This window comes from Ooceraea biroi, chromosome 5, assembly GCF_003672135.1.
Source record: "Ooceraea biroi isolate clonal line C1 chromosome 5, Obir_v5.4, whole genome shotgun sequence".
Lineage (NCBI taxonomy): Eukaryota > Metazoa > Arthropoda > Insecta > Hymenoptera > Formicidae > Ooceraea > Ooceraea biroi.
In genome coordinates this window covers 4,846,465-4,871,500 of record NC_039510.1, presented here as the reverse complement: position 1 = coordinate 4,871,500, position 25,036 = coordinate 4,846,465, and the positions used below count along the sequence as shown (strand labels likewise).

General features: G+C 43.2%; 2 protein-coding genes across 4 annotated transcripts in view; one reads left to right on the top strand and one right to left on the bottom strand.

Annotated features, from left to right (window-relative positions):
* Positions 1-1,401: 1,401 nt before the first annotated feature.
* Positions 1,402-6,104, bottom strand: LOC105287606 (arrestin domain-containing protein 2). The gene is made up of 8 exons (XM_011353235.3): positions 4,584-6,104; positions 3,864-4,019; positions 3,420-3,631; positions 2,992-3,171; positions 2,483-2,700; positions 2,156-2,355; positions 1,694-1,831; positions 1,402-1,618 (listed from the first exon to the last, which is right to left on the bottom strand). The coding sequence occupies exons 1-8, from the start codon at positions 4,699-4,701 to the stop codon at positions 1,611-1,613; spliced, it is 1,230 nt and encodes a 409-aa protein (XP_011351537.1). The 5' UTR covers positions 4,702-6,104; the 3' UTR covers positions 1,402-1,610.
* Positions 6,105-6,915: 811 nt separating this feature from the next.
* LOC105287608 overlaps positions 6,916-25,036 on the top strand; it is a 43,685-nt gene continuing 25,564 nt past the window's right edge. For 2 of the 3 annotated variants that reach the window (XM_011353237.3, XM_011353236.3), the window contains exons 1-4: positions 6,919-7,446; positions 8,167-9,487; positions 11,358-11,501; positions 20,342-20,519. In XM_011353237.3, coding sequence (XP_011351539.2) covers positions 8,497-9,487; positions 11,358-11,501; positions 20,342-20,519 — 1,313 coding nt within the window. In that variant the 5' untranslated portion in view covers positions 6,919-7,446; positions 8,167-8,496. Of the gene's footprint in view, positions 7,447-8,166; positions 9,488-11,357; positions 11,502-20,341; positions 20,520-25,036 lie in introns of all 3 variants that reach the window. The other variant, XM_026969972.1, reaches the window with a different exon arrangement.

Here is a 25,036-nt window from a genome sequence, read left to right as displayed (position 1 = left end):
GGAATCTGATTGAATGTTTCGTACGGATGTATGTGCGTATTATTAATTGGCGCAGGCGCGAAGCCAGTTTATAATAATCGTCGTAGACGCTTTGCAGGAACTCATTCAACGATGTGTTCCCAATGAGGGGGCGTACATGAGGCATTCAAGATATTCTTGCAAAGCGTGAGAAACGTGAGTCACTGTCGAGGGTGTAATACACGTCGCACGTGACGTCGTGAATGGATAAAAATATGATTCCGTGAAACCTCGACATTTTACGGGGAACCGATGCTGCAACGCGTAATGCAGAACGACGTCAGATGCGAACAGGTCGTCACTCCGTGTCACGATGCGTCACGGTAACGCGAAGATTATCGATCAACGAGAAAGATCGCAAAGGTCGGGTAATCGGCTATACCACCCGCAAAAATAGACAGGGCAAACATAATCGAGAGATACGATCGGATGTTGCGTTATGCGTATTTGTGAGTGCTCCCAGTGGGAGTGCACTACCGCTGCCAATATTTTTATTCCTCGTCGGAAATGCCGCTGGGGAACGCGATACTTCTGCAAACGACGTATTTTTGTAATTTGTCAGGTCTGCTAATGGTCGATCGATGTCGCGCAGAAGTGCGTCGCGTGCCGTCCGCTTCCGACGGAAATACCGCTGAGCAGCACATTGCGGAATCGCAGCTGTTGCGATTGATCGATTGCCGAATAAAAACAATCGGTGCAACTGGCGCGCGATATATATGTAAATGATATAAAGAGATTCCTTTCGTGCCAAGAGACAAAGTGGCGTCTCGCATCGCGTTTTACGTTATGAGGTGGACTATATATCCACGCGCGGATCAATTAATTGAGAGCTTCTAAGAATGTTATGGTTTTAAATTATTCCTTGAAGCTTCTGAAATTATCAGCAACGCTGAAATAAACCGACGAAATTTCTGCTGGAATGATGATGACTAATGAGTATCCTTCGTATTTTACGTTGTATTTTTTTAACGGGATCTTTTTCTTATTTTTTATTACGTAATGCGAAATATATTGCAAAGCAGATGCTTGCATGGTAATCGCGTAGGAACGAATAATCGTTGAATTCGCATTGTACGAGTTCGCTATCTGGTGGCTTTTGATATTACTAGCTTCTCGTGCACTCCTCCTGTGATATGACGATGATATAAATTGGAGACGATGAAATATTGATTTTCTTATGCCAATAAAGAGTTTAACATTTGTAGGGTTCAGTCGACAAACTGGTGTATTGCGTCTTGTTCACACACACAGTGAAATTTAAGCAAAATTTTTACTTAAATAAATTATATCTATATCTCTCTCACACCTGTAATATAAGAGATGCAGATGCAAAGAAGTGGTAATTAATGATCGCGGTGATACATGCGAAAACAGGGAAACAGGTTCTCGAAAAAAATAAGATTTATTATATATATTATAAGTATAAAAATACTTTCCTCAAACAAGATCTTTTTTGCATGTTTCTTATTTAGTCTTTCTTTATTGAATTATTTGGAGAGTTAACTTGGTATCTTGTGTCTTGCTTGAAAAGTGTCTTGCTCGAGGTATAGTCTCGAGCCAGATTATCTTTCAATTTTTTTGATGAATTTCTTTCATGAATCTGCAAATAAAAGATTGACGCATTGAGTGTACGCAACTAATCCAAATAATACGAATTTAATTAATGTAATCTTACGTGAATATGACGAGGAAAAGTTGAAGACTGGATATCTAGGCGCGAATGGCTGATTCGCACCGTACACGTACTCCGACTCGCCATGTTCTTTAATGTTGTTTACTCTACTTCCGCAACATTCTTCGTATGACGGAGGTGCTAGATACAAAAAGAAATCCAATAAGTTCTCCAATTCACAATCCTGTAAATACACCTTTTAATCACGTTCGCAGAATTTTGGATTGCAGTTTGATAATGTGTAAGAAGATTCGTTTTGTTCTCCGATATAATCAAGATAAAAAGTGGAAATAGTGTCTTCGATCATATCGAAATCACTATTCGAGTGCATTACTTATGATATGAGAATCTAAAATTCATATTATGATAAAATCACATGATAATATCATAACATATTTTTATTATGATTATACAAATTGATTAAAAATAACTATGTGATAAGTGAAATCTGTCAGGCGAGCATACCGTCAAAATAATTATTCGCGGATGATGTTTTTGGAGACGCGCTTGGTCCTGCACCAAATCCCAAAGGATCCGGCTCGTTTGAGGTAGACTGAAAATCGGTTGAGGTCAAAGGTGGCGACGAAATCATAGGTGCAGATGGGTCAGGGCGCAGTGGTAAAGTCCCGATCACGATCGGGTACTCTTTGGAGATGTTCAAGTGTCTGTGACGAAGAGAATTGGAGGAGACATTAGACTCGCTCGTTCCACTTGAAGAATCATCGATCGGATTCGCTCATTAATTAATACGCGCTCATTTCGTCGCTACGTTCCACAGAGGTGTACACATACAAGCCTGAGACTTCAAGTATGATGTATAGAAAATATCGCAGTTGAATTATGCTGCAGAACTCCAGATCAGACGGTGGTATCGGCGGCACATATATTTGTAGGTTGATCACGGCGTTTTGATCAAACGGTCCCATCTTTTGCATTCCCGCCACAATTGACTTGTCCCTCTTCGTGGTTGATGAAATATGAAAGTCTCCCTTTGCGTGAAACTGTAAGAACTATTAAGACGAACGGAAACGAATTATTCATCGCATGAAAACTGAATTCCCCGATCGACTTTATCAATCAGGATTCGGTAATTGCTCGATGTCTTACGTATTATTATGTGTATGCATAAGTTTTAATCTTCCTTCTTAAAACAAATTATTTTAATATGTTCCTGCCCTTTTATAGTTTTGAAATGTTGTATGACTTGATTGTTTTGTATATATTGTAAAAATGTATGATAAAATGACTAAAATTCATGCATATATTTAATATATACCGTTAATCCTTATCTGCGTACTTACCTGTTCTAATTTAGCGCAGACCCTCTGCACTATATTGTTGTTGTTCCTCAAGCCAAGAGTCACCTCGATATATTGTCCCGGGACGAACCCGGTTGTCGGTATTGTGATCTCCACGTTCATCGTGCCGTCAAAGCAGCAGAGGGTATAGAAATTTTTACACACCTCATCGTGCAAGCTTATCTAATAAAAAGTGGATTATTGATCCTCAACGTATGATAGATTTCAAATGTTGCATGAAATTAATTTAAAAAGATTGAAGATATTATTCAACATACGTCAATCCAAGATATTGTTTCTTAAAACTACAATAAAATCATTATTGTAACTTTGTACATTTGTTGGTTTCGAAATTAAATTGAAATATTTACAAATGATGTAACACTATATAAAACTAAATGTGCAAATTTTCAGATGTCGATTTCACTTACACATCGCTCGCGATGAGCATTTAAGTCGTATATGGTGATTACGGTGAACGCAGCTTTGCACTCGTGGTCGAATCTCCATGGCCTGTCAATAATAGCTTTTATCGTATATCTGATGTAACCATATTTGTGTTCGAAGCTGCACGGTATATTTAATGGTATTTGGATATGAAAAGGATATCTGTTTAATCCTGCAGGAATATACGCCATTCCGTCTGAAATTAACGAAGACATGACGTAAAACTCCCTAAAGAAATCTTCTGCTCGTCTTCGTATCGCATACGTAACAAATTGTCTGTTTATTCTGAACTTTACATCAAATGTAAGCACGCTTTAGTGATCAATTTAGCAATCGACGTTAATTGGCAATCCACTGCACTTTTACGTATTCTCGTAAAATCTTCGACTGGCTTAATGTAGAATCGATCTTCGCAGGCGATATACAACCTTTCGATTTTGCCAACACGGGGTAGGTCACATGAAAGTACGTCTCTCTCCCAGCGTAATAAATAGTTCTAAAATGTATTCTCCCATTAGAATCTCTTTCGGGTACTTGTTCGCTCCATCTGACATAAGCTTCTCCTTTAGCCGACAAATTTAACGCTACAACATAAATATTTCCAAGAATAATTTAATATATAGGAAATAATAATAAATCTGCGTTTACCGAAAGCAAGATATGTCTAATAATTAACATGTTTAATTAATTTATAAAAGTAATTTATATTACATTGTGGACACATTATCAAAGTGTATGAGCGTGTGAATGACGTAATTCCGTAAATCTGCTCGTTTCCGACTAGAATGTTGCCACTGATATTACATGAACTGATAATTTCTACAGCCACTAAACTAATGTGTCAGGATACAAAATGCGGTAATTTTGGAATTTTTATATTATTGATACGCTAAATTAATTAATACACTAAAAAATTCACTTAAAGTTAATGAATTTTAGGTGATATTCGTTCATGCTTTAATTTTCCATATAAAAATATCTTTTTATATTTTTAGTATTTCCGTGCATATTGAAAAAAGGGAAGAAGGAGAGCAAACGCAGGCAGCGCAATTAATAAAAGAGAACGATTTCATTAATTGATCGTACTTTCATCATGATTGCGATCGACACGATCTTTCTTGATTTGAGAAGTCAATTGGATTATTTACCCCTGATAGTTTTCTGTTTAACCAAATTGACGACGATGTTGCCGCTGATGATTTCGCCAGGCGCATAAATAGCATTCGGCCGATCGAATTCGACGTAAAATGTTTGGATCGACGGCATTTCTCTTTATCTAGTATTGCACTCGTAACTGCACGCGTAAGTGCACTCGTAATAAGATCTTGCTTGTCGAATGTGATTGAAATCAATGCACGATCGATGACAGGTCACGAACTTGAGCGGCGAGCTCGGACTGAACTTGAAAACGTTAAGATAGTCTCTCTGCCTGGTCAGGATGCACAGTTGGTTGACGTCATTTCTTTGATATCGCGGTAACGTGAAACTTATCGCGGCTCTTTATAGGGAGATAAGCGAGGCAGATATAAAAACGAAGGAAGAGGCGGAGATCCGAAGAGCGATATTGATTCTGAAGAGAAGAGCTCAAGAATTGAATGTCACAGCTGTTTGCTGCAACAGTTGTTGGTTCTCTGCTAATGTGGTATGGGGAATTACCGCTCTCCCTTCGCTGGACAATTCAGTACTTATTGTTAGTGATAAAGGAAACGTGAGTCAACTTGGTAGCTGTACGATTTCCGTGGTGTGTTTCCGTGATAATCGCTTAAAGCCAATCGCTTAAAAGCAGTTGAAATATTTTCCTTGCACGTCGTGTGGTATCTGTCAACAACAAATTTACGTATTAAAAATAGCGCTATCATTATCAAGATAAAAAAAGAGCGATAGTCCAGTTTGTCTTATCGAACTAGACATTGCACATTGCACATGGTTTCATAAATTCAGAAAGTCGAAGACAGACAGGTTCGTTCGGTTCACAGTCTACAATTTACAAATCCTGAAAATGCATTTAAAGTTGCTAAACGCGATTTGTTCTTTCTTCAATCGCGACATGATCAAATTGGTAATATGAGAATAGACAGTATTGAAACGTCACGATAAATATCGAATGACAAATGTTAAACGCAATAATATCGCCACACTGTTACTGCCATTGCAGCGATATAAGTTTCCTGAGGTATCAAGTTACAAAATTAAAATAGCAACTTTTATTTTATACGGATGCTATGGACGTATTATTATTAATCAGTGATTACTGCGACGAACGAAATGTCTCTTTACTTTCGCTCTTTACTTTGTTGTACGTCTGCTGTCTGGCGGTTCCCAATATTATTAAGCTCGTTCATTTGAACGAGATCAGATGGAGCGATATGATATGCAGCCGACAATAATAATTCATCAATTTCAGTTACCATAACTGTACGAATGAATATTATAATAATTCCGCTCTTTAGAAACCTTACAACCCTTTAGAAACCTGGCGGAATACATTTTCGAAGAGAAATTTTCTAATTTCAAACTCATGCGGTTATCGCCGAGTTTTTCTAGCATGCAAATTCAATCAGGCGATTAATGCACCATAAGAAACCGCAGAGACGTCAATCTGTTTTGTCTCCGGGAGATTTGCAGCTCAAAAGTATTTGATGAGCGTGATGTCCACGCGAGCGTGTGCCTCTTCTTCCTCTTCGTACGAATATTTGATGTCCGCTTTAAACTCGATTCGAGACATTTGCCGACCTTCGCATCGCCTGTTACAGACCGAGCTGTGCTGAACGAAACGACGTTAATCACCGATGAGTCAAAGTTACGGACTGTCGAGAGGGCCAAATCAGATTCCGTCGCACTGGACCTCCGCAGAGTGCCTCACTGTAGTAGCCTTACTGATTAAAGGCCGAGCTGCGCCCGGTAAACGGGTTTGGCCCGACATCACAGGCAACTATTAAATTCCGCAACATGTGCCTGCGTACACCAAACCGTCTACCTGTTGGACATTGTTGCATCGGACTCTCCTCTCTCCCCCAGGTGTCTCTAGCTTGTGATGTCTTCGTGGTTTTCCTCGCGGCGGCGTGAGCGCAAACGCAATCTCGCTCGATACATTGTTCCGTCAAGGGGTGGAATCCCTCGCAAACAGAAAGAAGAATTAATTAATACAAAAAATCGACGCGAATTAAATTTTTTTATTTCGACGTAACATCGAAACGGATCACTACGAGCGAGCGAGCGAGCTTTCCATTATCTTCTCGCATTTTCATAATATTCTATACAAGTATCACATAATTACAGCGTTATACGTATTCCTCGTTGCGCTCTCGCTACGCCTTGCCGATGAAAATCAGCGTTATAAATAATGCCGAGCGGATCGCGATTCGAGCACCAGAGGAGCATGTGCGGAGGAAACAACAGAGCCCCAGGACCAGGAGCTAGTGCAGTAGGGGTGGTTTGCGGTGGGCGCAAGGGTGGCTTTTGGATCGCGACCCTCAGTAGCGTGCCGACCATCGCCGTGGTGGTACCTCAAGGCGCTCGACGCTTCGTTTCTCCCTCGATCTCGAAATCCAAAGGCAGATCTTCCTTCCTGTGCTGACGGTCGGATCTTTTCGATCAGCGAGGGATCAGCGAGGGCGCCGTTTCGCTCTGCTGAAGCCGTTTCTGGTCTCGGTGGAACGTCGTCGTTCGGCGTCGCGACGCGGCTGGACAATGTGACGACGTTCCACGGCGACGACGACGATCAACAGGTTAATCCCTGCTAGCTGGCTAGCTGGCGGTATCACACCGGCCAATAATCCTGTATACGCATACACTTCTGTTTACTGGCTGTCGTGCTGCTCGTCGACACGCGCCGTCATCTACGATATACCGTCATCTGCGGTACGGATACAGCGAGGAGGCTGCGTGTAACCGCTGGTTGCTGGTGATATGATAATGATATTCGGGAAATTGTTCTCAATGACTGAAAGATACATTCTTTCTGTTGGAATTTTGTAACGTCGCGTTTGGTGACGACTAGAGGGGCGGCAGGTGAGTATCAAATATCTGATTCAAGTCGAAAACGTGTAAACGTGAAAATTTGTGTTTCTGGCAAATGCTGATTCTTTCTTGGAGCGTTTCGATTTTTTAATGGTGAATTTGTCTTGCGCGAATTATTATGCAGAAGGTGTCCGGATTTGAATGATAGTTATATTATATTATATTCATTTAATAATTAAAATTGTGTCGCGCTTTTTCAATTTATTCAGGTCGATATGTGCGTTTCGCAGCCACTCGATCGTGAACTTGACACAGATGTGTTTTAACCCTGCGGTTATGGGTCATGCATTATATCACAGTAGCATCGTGCCTCATCGTGTCACAATTCAATTAATCGTGGATCGATTGAATGCGAGGGAACAATTTTCAGTTGAATTAATATCATTCTGGTTTATTTTTCACACGAGAAAAATATCTCAGAAAAATGTCAACGGAATTATTAAAATTTAACAAATAAAATTCGGATTTTTCTTCGATTATCCTTGCAAAATAAGCGGAGAAAAACTGTCCTTAGACATATTTCACGCTTTTATGCTTTAATTTCATTCACGTATATAGACAGCTATGGAGTCATAAATACGCAGTACATCACAAAATTTCATGTGCGCGTTAATGCACGGAGACAGTTTTTGTCATGATAATTATACAACTAAATTACGCTTTTCGATCTAAGTGTAACATAAATGTAATTCCGTTTCTTCTGCTCGACAGTCAAAAGGGTCTGCGACTAGAAGAACAACCACTGTGAAATGCAAACTCGTTCCCGCGGTGTCCCTTGAGGATCCTCATCAACGCGAAATTGTGACCAAGATTGAAGATCCATTAAAATGAAAAGGGTGGCCGTCGCGGTCGATCGCAAGACGATTCACGGACGTGATCGCAAGGACGACGAGGACGATGGCATCGACGAGGATCGTTCCTGCGACGTGATGATGGCGCGTGATCACTCTCGATAATCGAACGGTCGATCGTTGCGAGAAGGCGCGTTTCGACACCAGGGGACGAGCAGAAATTCATCAGCTAGAAGAACCCGCATCGGAGATGGCGACCAACAGTCCCGGACAATTGATCCACCTAAAATCTCCGAGGAGCCCGCGGCAGCTGCCGGCTCTGCCTCGCTATCAGCCGCAACCGCAGCCGCCGATCGGCGAACAGCGCAGTCCAACGAGCCACAGCCAGACCAAATCGCCTAGCACTCCCCGCGTGTTCGAGTTCCCGCCTGAATACTATCCGGAGACGCCCAACACGAACTTTGACTTCGACGAGTTCAGGCGCGCCGGCGACCTCGAGCAGCAACATGGCTCCAGGAGTCCCAGTTATTACATGCGGCCTGCTACCGTGAGTCCATTGCGCAGTCCAAAGAGCAGCGACGGCACTTGCGAGATCCTGCACTCGCCCGGTCGCAAATCGCCGATCTTCCAGTTCTGCGATCCACGCAAGTGCCTGAAACAGACAGCAAGCTATCCGGCGACCGGCACGTCGTCCACCATGATCGATCGCAGCCGATCGATGAACTCGTCCTGCGGTTCGTATGGTCGTAGAAGCCCGAAGCTTTTCGACCGGCGGCGTAACTCCTACTTCGGCCTACCGAGTCTGAAGAGTCCGATGTCGCCCACAATAGTGACACCAACGTCGCACGAGGCGACCAGTCCGAATCTTGACCGGAATTCGGAGTTGAACACGCCGAAGAGTCCTGGCAGGGAGATCGGCAGTTGCAGCAATGGTACGAGCAAGTTGCCTTCCTTGGAGGAGCCTATCAGTATACAGAAGAAGACCGCTGCAGGAGGGACCAGCGAGAGCAGAGTATCAAGAAGCATGAGGATGGCCGGGCACTTCAACAAGAGCCAGGGATGTCTGGACGAGGCGGGTCGGAGTCATCGTAAGGGTTCGGATGAGCGCTCGCGACATGGAAGGGGTGACAAAAACATGTCGCGCCGATCCACCAGCGATCTGACGGACATGGGCGACGCTGATACTGAAATCACCCTGCTGTCCAGTCCGAGAAGAAGGGGCTCCATGAAGGGCGGTCTTGGTAAGTTCTTTTTCTTCTTATTTCTCGCTTTTTCACGAACTGTTTTCCTTCTACAAAGCGGTCTTTGGGCAGCTCATGCTTTGTGCTCGTCTCCAACGTCCTTATCCTTTTGGCTGCAGACAATAGCGCGATTGCAGCAATAAACGGCAGCCGACGCTCTCGAGAGGCGCGAAACTTTCTCTCTTGTGATGAGAGTTGGTTGATTGAAAGCGCAGCAGTCTAGAAGTTGAATGAAACATTCAAGATTTATTAGACAATTGGAGAAACTGCATGATTTCACGACGCTTTAATATGTACGTTCCTTGGAATTAAGACTTTGTGTTTTACTGATGATTTACCTTCTCTCTATTTTACGTTGAACATGTTTTCAATTATTACTTGCATAATTAAAGTTCTTTTCGCTGCCAAACAATTTTCACTGTTATAGTATTTCTGTGAGCAGCGCAGTAAGGTAATGTGACGTAATTCCAAGGAAACAATTTGGATATTAATAAACTGCAAATTGCTTCGCGTTCCAACGTCTTTGTGGCGTCGTCCGGTCACAAAGGGTACTTTTCGTGCGACGTGTCGCGGTCGCGGTTAAAGGATCGTCTGGCGAGCGCGAAGGAGGTAAATCCGAAACTGAAATGGGAATTACGTAGATGAATACCGCGCGCGCGGCACGTGAATAACCCGGAACACGCGCACGCGCCCGCGCCACCATAATTGCTCCATTCTGGCGAGATGCAGCGGAATCCGCGCGCGGTCCATTGGCGAAAATCCATCGCGCGTTAATATCGATACGAAGCCATGCGACTTTGTGAGTCGCGCGTGTTAAGCGCACTCGTGCGTAATTTACACGTGTACGCACACGCGTGCGAGTCCAGATAATTGCTTCCCGGACCGAAATAAAGCCGCGGCGTGATTGAATTCTGGCCAAGGCGTGCTAAGGCGACGAGATGAACTTGGTCCATCCTTTTCGGTTCAGCCACTTTCGGTCTCCTCTAAACGAAGAAGTTCTTCCTCACTTCTGAGTTTTTCGTCTGAGTTTTTCTGCCTTTACTTTTCCTTTTTCCGTCTGCTCAAGTTCCTTTTATCGCGTCTCTCTCCGTCTCTCTCCTGTCCTTTCCCTGTCTCTGCCTCCTTACTTTTTTCCGTCTTCCATTCTTGGATCGACAAAGTGAGATGAAGAAGTCAGGGTATACCCTCGAGACTTAATCCTGCGATCCTCTTCAATCATTGGCCATTCGATTTTCATTAGGATGGCGAGAATCATCACGCCGATAAATCGTCAGCGCGACGACGCGTATATGGATTTGCTAGCTGTATCTCTTTCGCGTCGCAGTCGCAGAGATATCATTTACATAACGATCGATTGGGTCTCTATATGGTACTTTGTTCACATTTCGACTGCCGCGCAGGAGAAATTAGATCCGGACTGGATCATCAGATTGATGCTCACTGGAGCTCACTGAGAATTTTTAAATAATACAACTGTGTCTTTAGTGACACCGCGGAGATTATCGCCGAATTGAAACTTGTACGTTAACGCACTGTTCACCGTACAATCTCGAGCTCTTCATTTTACATCGGCTCATAAAGAAGCGCTATTCTCGTATTCATAGTCACCGTAAATTTATTCCCACAAGCGACTCGTAAAAGTTTAAGGCGCATTATTGCGCAACGTCGACGAGCTTTTCCTCAAAACGTCATGCACAATCGACAATGCACAATCGGCGAATGTACCGCGAGTGTGTTGGGGATTGTACGGTGGTGCATCGCGATGCGGTTTACCCTTTGACGTGCCCTTTTGAACAAAGCCTGGCGTCGCGAATTCGCTAGGTCTCTCTGGCTTTCTCGTCAAGCTTCACTCTGCTCTGTTGCATTGCAGCCTATCTGGCCTCGAGACGCGGCTCCCGTGACAGTCAGTGCTCCAACGTGTCCAACGTTACCAACGAGGATGTGGGTCCGTTAAATTTCAGTGCCCATCCGCGCGTTCGCCAACGCAGGACCTCGAATTTTCTCGAATTGCCAGGTGAGTACGCATATTGTAGTCATTCCTGTCTGCTTGCAGATAGGAATAAAATTAGAATAAAATTTTCGAACAAAAATATCCCGAATTTTTCTGATTAATTAAAAAAATTGGAAATACGCTGAATTTTACGAGTGATGTATTATATACAGGGTGAGACACCTAAAACAGGCCACCTGAATATCTCGACTGTTATTGGTGATAGAAAAAAATGTGTCAGACCAAACTTGCATGGTTTCGAGGGACACATAATTTGTTCTAAATAGTTTTTTATTAGGTGGACACGTAGAGGTCATATGAAGGTCAACTTCGTTTTTTTAAATGGTATGATATGTTTTTTCACGTACCATCTAGTAGAGCGTTTGAAGATGCGCACATTGATCTACGGGTCAAAATCATTCAAGGTCAATGAAGGCCAACTGCAAGGGAAAATAATTTACTTTATATTGCCTAGAGTTCTCTGCTATTAAAAATATCGTAAACTCAGAAATTAAAAAGTTCTAGCCCTTAGAAATTTTTTCTTTTTCCGCGAAGTTCTGAGTTGTTGTTATCATTATTTTTTATATTGCCTACAGTTCTCTGCTATTGAAAATACTATAAACTCAGAAATGAAAAAGTTCTAGTCCTTAGAAATTTTTTCTTTTTCCGCGAAGTTCTGAGTTGTTGTTATAATTATTTTTTATATTGCCTAGAGTTCTCTGCTATTGAAAATACCGTAAATTCAGAAATGAAAAAGTTCTAGCCCTTAGATATTTTTTCTTTTCCGAGAAGTTCTGAGTTGTTGATATCTATATTTTTTATATTGCCTAGAATTCTCTGCTATTGAAAATACCGTAAACTTAGAAATGAAAAAGTTCTAGCACTTAGAAATTTTAGCCTTCAGTGAGCTTGAATGATTTTGACCCGTAGATCAATGTGCGCATCTTCAAACGCTCTACTAGATGGTACGTAAAAAAACATATCATACCATTTAAAAAAACAAAGTTGACCTTCATATGACCTCTACGCGTCCTAATAAAAAATTATTTAGAACAAATTATGTGTCCCTCAAAACCATGCAAGTTTGGTCTGACACATTTTTTTCTATCACCAATATTAGCCGAGATATTCAGGTGGCCTGTTTTAGGTGCCTCACCCTGTATATTTCTCTACTAGGAAAGAAAAATTTAATAATCGCGAGTTTTAACTGTGTGTTATTGAACTGCTGAAAGGTTTCGCCGTTTTTATAACTGGGTTCCCTTGTAGGGCTTTTAATTACTTTGATTATCGGTCGGACACAATTGCTCTTTAACGCCGTGGCGTTTCGCGTCGACAAAAATGTGCGCGCTTTGATCTGCAATTTGTAATGCAAGCGTCGCTTTATATTTATATAATGCGACGTCGCAATGTTGATGCAACGTTTTTATATTATAGACACAGCTACGCCGGGATTTCGCTTGTTAATTAGCTTGCATACACGTGATGAAGCGCGTTACGTGGGCTGAAATACAAAAGGCAAACGTTTACGGGGGGAAAAGAAGTTTGCGCTTGTTGTTTTAACTAATTAAGCAGTTACTTACACATTCTTTCTTACGTTCTTAGGAAATCGCGTTCTTCTTTGAGCAGAACGTGAGAGATGTTTCTTCACGCGTGTAGTAGCTTGCAAGGCAAAGAGCTCTCCGAACGTGCTGCTCTTTCGATGTAAGAAACAGAAATCTTTCTGTGTTCTTATTTTGAGACGAACACTTGTTCTATATCGCTCTTCATTTTACATTCTTTTCTCCGTAAAAAGATTATTTAAAACGATGGAGTGTCTGAACGAACAATCACACTCCGACGTGATTTTCCGCAGTTCACAGTGCACGGGTTGGTTTTTGGGAAATGGTTCTCGCCGGCGTATCTTTTCCATAGATTCGCAGGAAGCCTTATTGAACGCGCTGATGTTGGCGGTTGCGTTTGTGGCCTGGTTAAAACTTCGAATACATAGTTCTCTCGTCCAGGCGAGGTCGGCGACAGCGAGATAAACGTTTGCTGTTACATACCGATGGATGGCTGTTTCGAACAAAGTTTGCCTCGTGATGTGAAAGCGAAAAAAAAACGCACCTCGCGCACACATCGACAAAATGGAAAAATCGTGGCGAATACCGATGATATTTCGAGTTGCACTTTCAGCGACAATGGACCTTTATCGTTCGACGTGATCGAAACCGAGCTGACCGTAAAGTTCAACGTTTGATTTTGCTTCTGAGATACATCGTGATACAACGCAGAACACTTTAGAGACCTTCTCGTGTGATAACAGCAGATTTCGAACACGCGATCCTCATATATTCGGTGCAAGCTTGATGCACGAAGCGGTTGGCTCGACCACGACGTGAACCCGACAATGGCTTTCGCTTTTGAAATTCAAATACCCAGAGTAATCCGTAGCGTCAATCATGGAGCGATATTTGTACGGTACACCGTCATCGCTGGTGTGCTGGTGTTTACGAATAATCGCGATGGATAATTGCTCCGCATAGATTCAAAACGTTTGTGGCGTGAGTATGATCAGCATGATCATAGCGACACTTTGAAGGAAGTTGCGGGCCAAGATTGATTCGGCGGATTAATTGATACGCATTACCTTTCGAAATCTCGCAGGCTGTTTTTTATTTTTTTCCTTGCAGTAAAATGGTTCGCTTTAACGATGCACTTTCGTGGAGTCTTCGTTCGTTCATTCGAGCACGTGACAGCCCGATGGCGAGATAACAATAAAATCATTGCAGCATTTGATCGAGAAGCCGCATCAGGCGCGGCTCGCTAGAAATAACGCTTTCATTTGCGCGCAAGTGGCTGAACGTATCGATTGGAGTCCGCTACTTATATTTTCTGCTGACTGCTGATAAATTCACTGTCGATACTCGCGGCGCAAATGCACTATTCGAGATTATTACTTACACTTTGCAAAAATATTGCACAAATTTACTGGCTTCCACACGCCGCGGAAATCTCGCTCGACGTCTACTTTTTTTACGTTCTTCCCGGAGGATCTCGATTTTTATTTCCGCGACTCAACGCGCGCGGTGCTTCTGTCTCGCTGCGAAATTTTCCGCGATGTTTCCCCTTATGTTGGGAGTATAAATTCGGGTGTTACGCGACTTCGAGGGAGGGAACATGGAGGAAAAGAGTATGCCGTCTACCCTTGACACACTAGCCCTATTTTCCCGTATCATTTTAAATCGCGCGGTGGAACGTGATAGTCGTGGCGCAACGTAGACGGGGAATTAATACGGTATTTATTCTCGTTTGCGCGCGACCCGAGACTCGCTTTATTGTTGTCCTCCGCGCTTTCGCATTATGTAAATGCGAGGCAACCTTAATCACCGTTTTCGCAGTAATCTTTCCCGCGCTTAATGAAGACGATAAAACGGCTCTAAGATCGGCTTCCACCCGAATCTCCTGCCGTAAATGTCAGTATGGTGCGCGTCAAATTAATAAACGCACGACGTCGGATTAACGAATGCGGCAGGCTTCCTGGTGCGCGAAACACAAGCATGTTACATAAGCTGACGTGCCTAATATGTAGGTTCGCCGAACTTACGAGCGTAATGAGTCAACGTAAATCGGTTAAGGGTGTCATGAATCAACGTGCACAGTTGGCCCATTTCCGAGTTATCCCGACGAGGAGATCTGTTTGCGTGCATCCAGCGGGCTCTTTCTCGAGAGCGACGAAACCCGCGCATCGTCGTCTCGGGAAATTTGCAGCCTCGGAAACCGCGAGGGAGAGGCACACGTCGCTAAATCCGGAAGTTTCTCGCCTCTCGCCTTTCACGGCAACGCGAGCGTCATCCTGCGCCTGCACTGTCTGCGGCGCTTTAATTAAACAACCGTCGCCAGACCTCGGAGTTCACGATGAATATTATAATATAATATCGAGTCCGATACACGTGCGCGAAGTATAAAATTAATTTTCTCGGTCAAGCTGTCGCAGATGCGCCGCGGATCGCGTATCGCGCGGTTAATTGCTTACTTCGTTAAATAACGATAGATTCGATTTCACGATCGATGCCCAACGACGACGAGTGCCTTCCGAGTCGCGCGTACACTCGGTGGATTAATATAAGCCATTAGGGCTCACCCATCCGAGAACTCCGCGAGTAATTGAAAGTTTTTTAAACTGACGTTGGTTTAATTTAATCCGAGCCGAGTTTTACGGCGAGATTACGCGCAGTTATTCGAGCGCCAGATATGTCATCCGCTCACGGACCTGTGGGATAACTCGGGAACCGCATCAAACTGTCGGATTATCCCGAAGGTATACTCGAAGTGACGAACGCTAAATGCCCTGGAAATTAATTACCCATCCGCCGTCTTTGTTCGGTACATATATGTGTATATTATATATGGATACCTCGCGCGAGCAAACGGAATGAATCTGCTACTGGCTATGCCGTGTGGAAAGTCGAAATGAACGAAGTTAGCGACAGAAATTAATTATTACTTACTTTTTTAGTATTTTTTGGAACCGTTCCATTTATTTGCAGCGGCACGCGACATTCTCGTGTTAGATAATAGTCTCAATACGTTGAGTTCTAAGAAACTTAAGAATTCGATGATTATATATGTACATATATAATACGTATGTAGTCTTCTCAATCTGAGAAAATATGTTGGATTGTAACATGTATCCGTCCCGTTTTTTTTGTGTCTTTAATAGGTTGTCACATATATTCATTTATTAAAACCAAACGGGACGATATACGTTACAACCTAACATTATTCCAAGAGTTCAGATAACAATGTCAAAAGTTAGAAGTTCGCACTTCTAGAATCCGAGGGTGTCACGCGTGGATTCTTTTATTAACGAAAAAAGAAAGAAAGCGAACGAAAAGAAGAGAGAGAGAGAGAGAGAGAGAGAGAGAAGGAAAGAGAAGACAGAGCGTACGGTATAATAAAATAATGAAATACTTGACGGAGATTTGTCGCACCTTCGCAAGAATTTTGGACAGGATCTTTTTCTTCACCCCCAGTCGTTAATCTCTTTGTCACCGCATTGAGGTCCGTTCTCTATTATTCAGCATAAACTCTCCATGAACCCTCTTCCTTTTCAGAATTGGATTTCTGCGAAACGGAATTTCAGTACGAGATGTAGTGCGCAAGTAATCCCGGTTTTCCTAATGGAACAGCGATTTTCTTTTACGGTTGATTTCATTTAAGTTTGACAGAATTAATATCGGCAGCTATCTCGTCAAGAGTCGCGCTACCAAATGGACATTTCACGAGTAAGATTACGAAAGTTTGCCCTAAAATCGATGCTAAGATTCACGCACGTTGACAGGCGAACTCCTTATCGATCCATGTTCAAATATCGCTCGAATGGAACTCGCCGGACACACGAGAGAAAACGTGATAAGTCAGCAAATTACCATTGACCTTTATTTCACGCAGTTATTCGAAACTTTTTTGTAGCATTGTATCAGAATTTATTGTTGCAGAAATTGGGCACAGAAAATTGAAGCACATTTCAGATTTTTCATTTAGATCTTATTCGGTCTTACCGAATCCGAGCGTTATTCTTGAACGTAGTAATGCGTACTTTTCAAGCTGTAATTAATTTTGCTAATTATCTAATTAATATGCAGGGTCGATGTCGCTTCGCCGGAGACGGCGAAAAATCTGTTGTAATTTCGTGCGATCAACTTATAGTAGATGCGGTTCGCGTAATTAGACGAGACTCGATGCTGAAACTTCGCGAGCGTTCCTTCTTGACTTTAACTGCGTTAAAGATTGAAGTGCCTCAGCACGCACAACACCCTGCTATGCGATTTTAAGGGGCACGGAGTTTCCATGGGCGGGGCATGCTGCGAGCATAAGTGCCGCGACTAACGTCGTGATGCAATTACGAGCTCGATATCGCGGGAGAGCGCATTAATACAATGTCAGCCCGGAAAAACGGATGCAATAGCTTGCACGCGCAACGAAAATTTTGTCTATAAATAATTTTCTTAACGGGAACACACGTATACACGTACTCGTGCCTTGACGCGATGCCAACGGCGCGCAATAAATCTGCTCGAATCGAACGAAGCGGTTCACCGTCATAAACGTGTTGCAAATGCGCTGTAAATGCCGATTTAAAGATCGCAGCTTCCAGTCCGCGCTTCCAGCAGATTAACCCGATATAGTACCCTTATTGATATTAATCGCTTTGTGCCCGACGCTGTTGCAAATCGCGCGGAAGGAACTCAAATAATTTGCTGGATAATTCGCGCGGATAACGAGTAAGGATAACGAAAGGGGATTACGAATTCTGTAAAACCAATCCGTTAAAAACCGCTAATGACCGACCGACGTTAGACTGGATCGACTCGTTGGCTGACTCGTCCATGCCGCTCGTAATGTCATTTAATTCGGCGAGCTCGGCGAACCGAGCTCGGAAACGAATGTGCTGTCGAGGTCGTTTTCGGTACGATAAGCACGATGTGGTGGTTTAATTACAACCGCAAAAGCTGGCCCGGTCCTATCGATTCGTTCCTCTCGTGAGTGCATTTATACATTCTAGTTTTCGGTCGATCAGTCGGTCTGCTCGCTGAAACAGTGGGATCACTCGAAAGTGCGATTAGTTTGTCCGATCGAGTGGCTTAAGAACGTCTTCAGAGCGGAATGGAGTTTTCGCGCGGAAGCCCGGATTACCTGGATTACCCCTGGAAAGAATGGAAACGTATATGAGACGCCATCGCGAGAGGGATGTCCAATGGAAATTGCGAAATTTGGAGGATTGTCCCTTTGCACCGCACACGAGCGATTTCCCGGTGGGATTCCGCCGAACGAAACTGTCACTTTATACGAGATTCGTATTCGCGTTGGAGGCTCAAACTGCGCGCGGGGATCTGCGAGTTTCTGGTGCTTTTGTTCGCGATTGAATTTCGCGTCTGACGACGCGCGCGTCCACCACAGCGCTGGGGGGGTTGCGCCGGATACCCTCTCTTCCCGTAACAGGGTGCCATTTAACGCAAAATCACTCGACCCACCCATCTCGAAAAACTCCCGCATGTGTGTCACGCCCAAAAACTACGCTCGATAATCGCGCGCTCGGTTAATTACGCGCGTTGTTTGCGTTTCGCGGGTAGTATCGATCAACGCGGACGACTCGCGAAATTGTTCCTCGAAAATGGGGATGAATCGCTAGGGGGTGGACTCGCGAATAACTTATTCCTCTTCGCGGTGGATATTTGTTATGATAATATTTGCGCGCGCGCGATTTATGATCGAATGCCGCCGTAATAATTCTTCTCGCATGACAAAGAAGCTGCTACCTAATCATCGTGAGCTCCAATTAACGCTTTCGAGTGACAAATTACGGCCGATGTGGGTCACCCACGTTGATCCATCTTGTCTTCGTTATCCAAAGGCGAAACGGTGATATTCTCTCTCTCTCTCTCTTTCTTTCTCTCAAAAAGAGAAATGGAGTTATTTTGTACTCCTTTCGCCCTTGGCCCTTTCTTGCATTCCTTTCTGCCATTTGTACGTGCTTACTCCCGTGCGTTTATTACTCCGTGCCCGATATTTCACATAATGGACTGTTCTTAACGGTAGCACTCTCTAATATCGCAATTAATTATGAGATCTATTATTAGGTACGAACAAGTACAAAAGTAATTTTGAAAGGAGCACTTTCCGTAATTTGTTGCATTGTAGATTAACGATATTGCTCGTAATATTTAACATTAACATAGCTTGTTCTATTTATTACAACAAACATTAATATTTTATTTTATTCGTTTCTCAAATGGACATAAGTTACATCATCAATGTCAAAATAAAATGATTGAAAATTATATTAATTATCGCTTCGTGATAAAATCGATAGCGCAATTGACTCCAAAATATGGCAAAATTATGTTAAGTTAACAACATACATTTCACATTAAAAGAATACATTGAGAGATCATTACATTCCGTTTGGTATTTGTGAAATAATTAGAAAGCGCTTAAACGGATCAGTACAACGCGCAAGATATAATTCATAAGTTTTCGATGAAGATCCAGCCTGCCACGTTTGATCAGCGATTATACGATATCCAGGCGTGCTCGTAGTTGCACGCTGAAATTATTGCCGTGCGGTATACAGACCGACGTTGAATCGATAACGGCCGGTAATGGAATTGAATATTTAACTGGACGGTATTAGTTTAGCCACCATCGATTGTCGTTTATCTGGCAATGTTATTGCAGCGTAACGCCGTCGATCCGAAAGTCGATGCTGTCACGTGCAAAATGTTCGCCGCTGCTTGCGCGAGCAACGTGAATGATCCGCCTGTAAACGCATTGCACGAGCCTGGCATTGCTAGAACGGAAAAGATTCGCGTTTAGCATCATCGCATTTTGCACCAAGTGTCGGATTTTACAACCATCTATGCAGCATGCGCTGCACGCAAAACGCGGATTAGCTGTCAACGTATGGATTTATAGGTCGATTAGCGCTGATTGTAATTCCACCGGAAGCCATAACATTTGTCATGCAAGAACAGCGGTGCGGCTATGCGCTTTCGATTTTCGATTTTCAATGGCGTTAAGGATTGGTGGAGCAATTAGGCTCATCGCGAGATCGCCTATCATTATTTTTCGTATCGAACGTGCGCGTTTATGAAATGCTATTATATTAGATATTATGAATTAAATATGATTATAAAATAAATTATTATAGATCAGATAATTTGGTCGTACTTAACCCTTTCAACTATTCTTCTAAGGAATCTATAATACACGAATAAATAGGTTTCTTGGAAAATTAAAAATCACTAGACACACACATCTTACACATTATATAATTACCAGAAATCTCGTTTATTAATCCCGAGTCTCGTCGTGTTGCATTACAGTACCGGACCACATACGGCCACGTGTGCACAGTCTACCGGAAAATGCGTACAATCCCCGGGCGAGCGATGACTTGTACAGGTTGCGTGCATTCAGCATCACTCCCAAGGGCGTCGTGAACCGGGGTGATTCCATCATCTCCAGACGCAGCAGGAGCAACACCTCCGTCAACAGCAGCAGGCAAGTTGCTAAATCGAGAGAAATCTTTCTCTGCGGTGCTAATGCATGTCCAATCTCGCGCGCTTCAGTCATCATAAACGCTGCGTGATCTGCATCGCATGTTTCACCTAAAACAAGATAATGTAATTAGTTCGACATCGTTATTGGAATCAAATTTGATCTCTATAAAAATTCTTATAAATTTCTTAGATACGAAGCCTGAACATACGTTCAGCCATATTCAGAAATTAACGTCGCTTTCGTAGGCGATTTTTATAATAATAAGCCAGATTGCTCAAAAGCTCTATTTAGATACTAATATTTTAATAATCGAATGGTAGCATAAACAAAAACTGACGACTACGGAATTTCTGCCAACATTTGATTTCACGACGATGGTGCTGCTTCACGATTTCGATCACGTTCTGCATTTTATAAGACCAATACGCGTCATGGTTCGGCAAGACGGACACGCATACTTAACTTTGCTGCGCGAATTTTCTTTCGCGAATATGGAAAGACCAAATATTGATATCAGAAACCGACTATTTCTCCTTTTCTTTCTTTCTCTAGTCCTTGTGTCAATATTCTAAGTTACGATTCTAAGCTTCAAGCGAAACGAAAGCGTTCGGAAGAGTTCCTTCTTGGCGTGAAGGAAGAAAAGGCATCTCGACGGGCAGAGAGTGGTATATTGTGACACAAACGAACTTCGAAGCGCCGACAGCGGATCGACATGGCGTAGACACAGTAATCTCAAATACGATACTGCAGGCCGCCTTCGACCGCCAAAATTTTGTTTCGCAAATATTCTTTTTCCTCCAAGTTACTGCTTTCTTCTTGCTTTTTCTCTCTCTCCCTTTGCTCGGCGCTATCAACTTGGGGAGGCGAAATGAAGGTGAGAGAAAATTCTTTGCGAATTCACATCAGGGGATCTAATCCTGCGAAACCTTGTTAGATTTCTGATTGTTTCCTTTCGCCGTCCAAAAGAAGGCGGCGGGTCAACGAAGCCTTATATATTTTAGCACGAAATGAAGTAACAGCGTGGCGTGCTTCTGCGAGTGCGTGCTTTTATTGTTCAAACTTGATTTCGTTTTCCTAATTACATTGACAGTTATTTTTGGCGTTGGATCACTGGAGATGTCGATCATTGTATGAATCGCCATCGCGAGAGATTCTCGTTGGTATCAGTACTGCTTTTTATTCTCGACGCAATTTCACGAGCAATTACGTAGTAACGAGGTATTAATTTGCACGTTTTCCGTAATCGTTTGCATCATTATAGAATCTCGACGAACTCGAGGGATGGGACAAGGATAAACGGATAAGCCATTTCTGCGATTAATTCCTAATTCTATTTAACTTTAATCGCTCCGCTTCAACCGGCGCTCGCGCGCTCCTATCAATTTACTTCTTATTTTCCGAGTACTCTCAGAGCGACGGTTCTCGCGATAAATCCCTAGCACTCAAATTTTAATGTCTTCCGCACTTAGCAAATTAAACGCGTTGCGCGAGCTCGCGGGCAGACCGCTTTACGAGGTTACGCGGAAAATTACACGTACTTTTCGCCGGTACGCCGTTTTCTCGCTCGTATCATTTTTCTTGAGGAATTGCGTTGGGAAACGGGACAGCTCGCACGAATAAAGTGCGAATAAAATTGGAAAGATCATGAACCCACCAGTGGAAGAAATCCATCCTCGCCCGAAATGGATACGCGCGATAACGCACGCGTGATGAATATGTCATCCGAGAATTTGGAACCGGAGAAACACCGCAGTTTTCTCTCGTAAAACAGATGTTGGATGTACGGATGTTGAAAACACGTGGATCGTGCCACCGAGGAGAAATTTATCCAGAGTTAACTCTCTTAATGTTCGTAAACCAAAAGGTGAGTTCCATACTATCTTCACGAAGTCACGAGTGATTAGTAACAGGAAAATTGATGAACGGACGTAAATTCGCCTGAAATTTTTATAATATATTCATTACATCCATTACATCTACATAATGAGCACGCGGAGCATCGTATCGGTTACATGAAACACGGAGTGCGGGTTGACAAGTAGACTCGGGTATTTGATTGATGGCAAGGCAGAGATGCTGAAAGTTACCACCGAAAACAACGATGTAACTGATTTATGCTTCTACTTCGGCTGAGGAAAGAGAGAAGGATCAAGTTACATATTTCATGTGGCCTTGCGTTCAGAATTGTATCTTTTCGAATTATATTCTTGAAATCTTATGCGCATTACTCTTTAATTCTGAAGCAAGAGTGCTACGAAATTCCGCGTTGCGGTAAAGAGCTTCGAGATTATTATAAATAACCGACCATAAATAGCCGAAAGGAATCTGATTCGCGCGATACGAAGAACAAAGGCATCGTGCACATGGGGCTGTATATCATGCAGGGTATCGTTTCGGCACGCCGATAAAGCCATGAAAGAATCCTGATAAAAGCCCTCCCGATAAAGTGACCTTTAAAAGAGCGAGGCTAGTGGATTCTGCGTGTTCTACCTGCATTCACAATTAGCGAAAATATTTGCTCGCCATTCTTTCCATCTTCTTGAATCGGCAGATCAATTTCGCAGGAAGAAGTTACACCTCCGTAGAATACTTTCCGAGAATTTTTCCTGAGGATTGATCTCATCTTTGTCGAATGCTTTTTCAATCGACGTACCTTGCTTCTACGTACACACTCGTCCATAAACGAGAATCCTGTTCCTATGATGTAGTATGATGGATTGGATGTGCACTCGAGAACGACGGATAGGTAGATACCTTGTTTTAGCAGGCAGCCTTCGTTCAGTTCAGAGTAGAATCATCTCTCGGAATTGAAAGGCTTATCCTATTGCGTACAAAGGACTGTCAAACAAGCGGGAGAGATCTGAAAATCGCGTTAGACGTAGAAAGAAAAATCACGATGTTCGGGAGGAAATCTTTTTTCCAAGCTTTATCTTTAATTCAGGTGTAATCTGGACTTTCTGCATCGGCTATCGGCTATAACGGAGTTGACTAAAATATACCGGGCTTTGCGAAGACCTACCCTTATTACGGTGAGTGAGTGCCATCTACGCGTCCCCGAAAATAGAACCAAAAATGAAATTCCCAGCTCTCCGCAAATATCATCTCGTTTCTGGCGTTCGTACATTCGATCACGTAAAAAATTATCTTCGGCGATATGTATATATATATATATATATATGAAAGAACGAGTCAGTGACGATTCACAATCTATTTCCCTCGCACGGGATCCCTCGAACGAACGTTGAAAGCTTGTCCCGATGATGTATGTGACCTGCTTTCGCGAGAATCCCTTTTAAGTGATCCATCTCGCTTAAATCAGCGTCGCCCCTCGCGATCGAGCGTATTAGAACAGCAGATACGATTCAAGCCAAATATGGAGCATCTTCTTGATACTCGTCTTATTCCTTTTTCTTATAATAATCGCAAATTCGCGATATTCGATTCCCGCGGCAATCTCTCTGTCTCACACGTTGGTGTACGGATCGAATAAATATAATGCAATTCGAAGGAAAATTCTTTGAAAATTTCATCATTGTGTGATCTTCACAGCAAACTTTTGTATCGGGCATAAGCCCACGCACACACACAGTGACGTGCGATCACAGATTCATGAAGCGATCGCTCATCAGATATTAATTGTGTCAACGAATACTGCTTCGTGCGCGATAAATGTTATATGGTCGAGATGGGTCTCGTTTCTATTCCGAGACGAAGAGATGGATCTTTTCCAGGACTCTAAATCAATCTCACGAGATAGAAGTCGACGTGCGACTATCGGGCGTTTTTCGTGGATCGTTCGATCCGGCTCGCGCGAGTCCGCGCGCGGATGCGACCGAAGCACTGTGAGAAATCTCCATATTCTTGCGTGCATTTGCTCCATTTGCCTGAACGATAGGATATCGAAAGCCTCGTTCTGTAACCGGCAAGATCATCGAGCGAACTCACCCGCTGGGTGAGCTCGACGGTTACCTGCCGTGAATTCTCGGGGGCGCGTGACGTTACGCCGCACTTAGCGCGGCTCTAAAACTTTCGCTCGTCACTTATTGCGCGCCAACACTGTTGAAGCCCACTGGAGAAAACAGCCACTTAATCTCCGAGGGTGCCGCCCCTGCCGACTCCTCTTTATCGCTCCGCATCCTTCCACCCTCGATATCCTTCCCTCAAAATCGTATTTCCCTCGGTCGATGCGATTCTTCCTCCCGCTGTCAAGCCATGATAGCACGTGTCAGTTGGATTTAGTATCGTGAAGAGGAGGTAGGGCTGCGACGGACGGAGGGAAAGAGAGATACAGAAAAAGGGAAGAAAGAAAGAAATGGTATCATTTACGAAAGTTGCGATACTTTAGTAGCGTGGGGTCGAAAGCCCTTGCTCTCTCCTCGAATCTTTTCAGTATTAGTGCCGGTTGGCATAAATGGCACTTTGTTGCGCTTATGATAAATCTCACGGATGGAATTGCCACGCCACGTGTCAGCTTGAAGGCCTGAGGACGTATTAGCTTAAGGAGCTGAGCTTAAAGA

Excerpts from the sequence above, each read along its gene's own strand:
- LOC105287606 (XM_011353235.3), bottom strand. The coding sequence starts at position 4,701 with ATGCCGTCGATCCAAACATTTTACGTCGAATTCGATCGGCCGAATGCT. Across the intron at positions 4,020-4,583 it reads TAAACAGAAAACTATCAGGG|CGTTAAATTTGTCGGCTAAA; the intron begins GTAAATAATCCA and ends TTTATGTTGTAG. Across the intron at positions 3,632-3,863 it reads CGTGTTGGCAAAATCGAAAG|ACGGAATGGCGTATATTCCT; the intron begins GTTGTATATCGC and ends CGTTAATTTCAG.